At 66.1% G+C, this 693-nt stretch overlaps 1 protein-coding gene across 9 annotated transcripts in view; it reads left to right on the forward strand.

The window, feature by feature from the left end:
• Positions 1 to 28: 28 nt before the first annotated feature.
• The window catches only part of C8g (complement C8 gamma chain), a 1,963-nt gene continuing 1,298 nt past the window's right edge, over positions 29 to 693 (forward strand). The window contains exons 1-2 of one of the 9 annotated variants that reach the window (XM_033759160.1): positions 40 to 341; positions 486 to 682. In XM_033759160.1, the coding sequence (XP_033615051.1) occupies positions 554 to 682 (129 nt within the window). In that variant the 5' untranslated portion in view covers positions 40 to 341; positions 486 to 553. Of the gene's footprint in view, positions 683 to 693 lie in introns of all 9 variants that reach the window. The other 8 variants (XM_010608824.3, XM_010608831.3, XM_010608830.3 and 5 more) reach the window with 8 other exon arrangements.

A 693-nucleotide genomic window follows, 5' to 3' on the forward strand; every position in this document is an offset into this window, starting at 1 on the left:
CCCTGCGTCTCTATGATAGAGTCCGCCAGGCCAGACGCTACGCGCCCCGAGGCATCGAGAGCTCCGGCGCTCTACAGGTGCTGCCTTGTGCGCCAGCGCGTGAAGACTCGCGCGGAACAGCTCCCCTGGCGGCGAGGAGGAGCGGCGGCCGTGCAACGGGTCCGCGGTGGAGGCTCTGCCACCTCGGTTCGATACCCACCCCAGCACTCGCCCGGGTCGGGCCTAGAGCAAGCGGTTTTATGAGCCCGGCTTTGGCTGTGGGGATAAGGCCAACTGTCGGTGGTTTACAAGCCGTGGATCGCAAAGGCCTGAACCCTGAGCCCCAGTGGAAAAGTGGGGAGGTAGGGGGTGGACCAGGAACCAGAAGTCAGCAAGGACTTTGTCCCCAGGCGCCCAGTCCCTGTGGAGGTCAGGCTCGAGAGGAGGCTGGGGCCCTGGCAGGGGAGGTCAGGGACAGATGTGGACTTCCTGGGCCGGGCTTCCAGGGACACTGGCTGGTTGACTCTGACCTGGGACAGTGCTGCCTTCAGCCACCCACGCTTCCCCTGCCACCATGCTGTACTCCAGGGCTACACTGCTCCTGACCCTGCTCCTGGCATCCGGTTCCCTGGGCCAGAGAGCGCGGAGGCCCCTGTCCCCCATCAGCACCACCCAGCCCCAAGCCAACTTCGATGCTCAGCAGGACGGGCGGCG

Source organism: Fukomys damarensis, unplaced genomic scaffold, assembly GCF_012274545.1.
Source record: "Fukomys damarensis isolate Sample0158 unplaced genomic scaffold, DMR_v1.0_HiC HiC_scaffold_36, whole genome shotgun sequence".
In the NCBI taxonomy this organism is placed as follows: domain Eukaryota; kingdom Metazoa; phylum Chordata; class Mammalia; order Rodentia; family Bathyergidae; genus Fukomys; species Fukomys damarensis.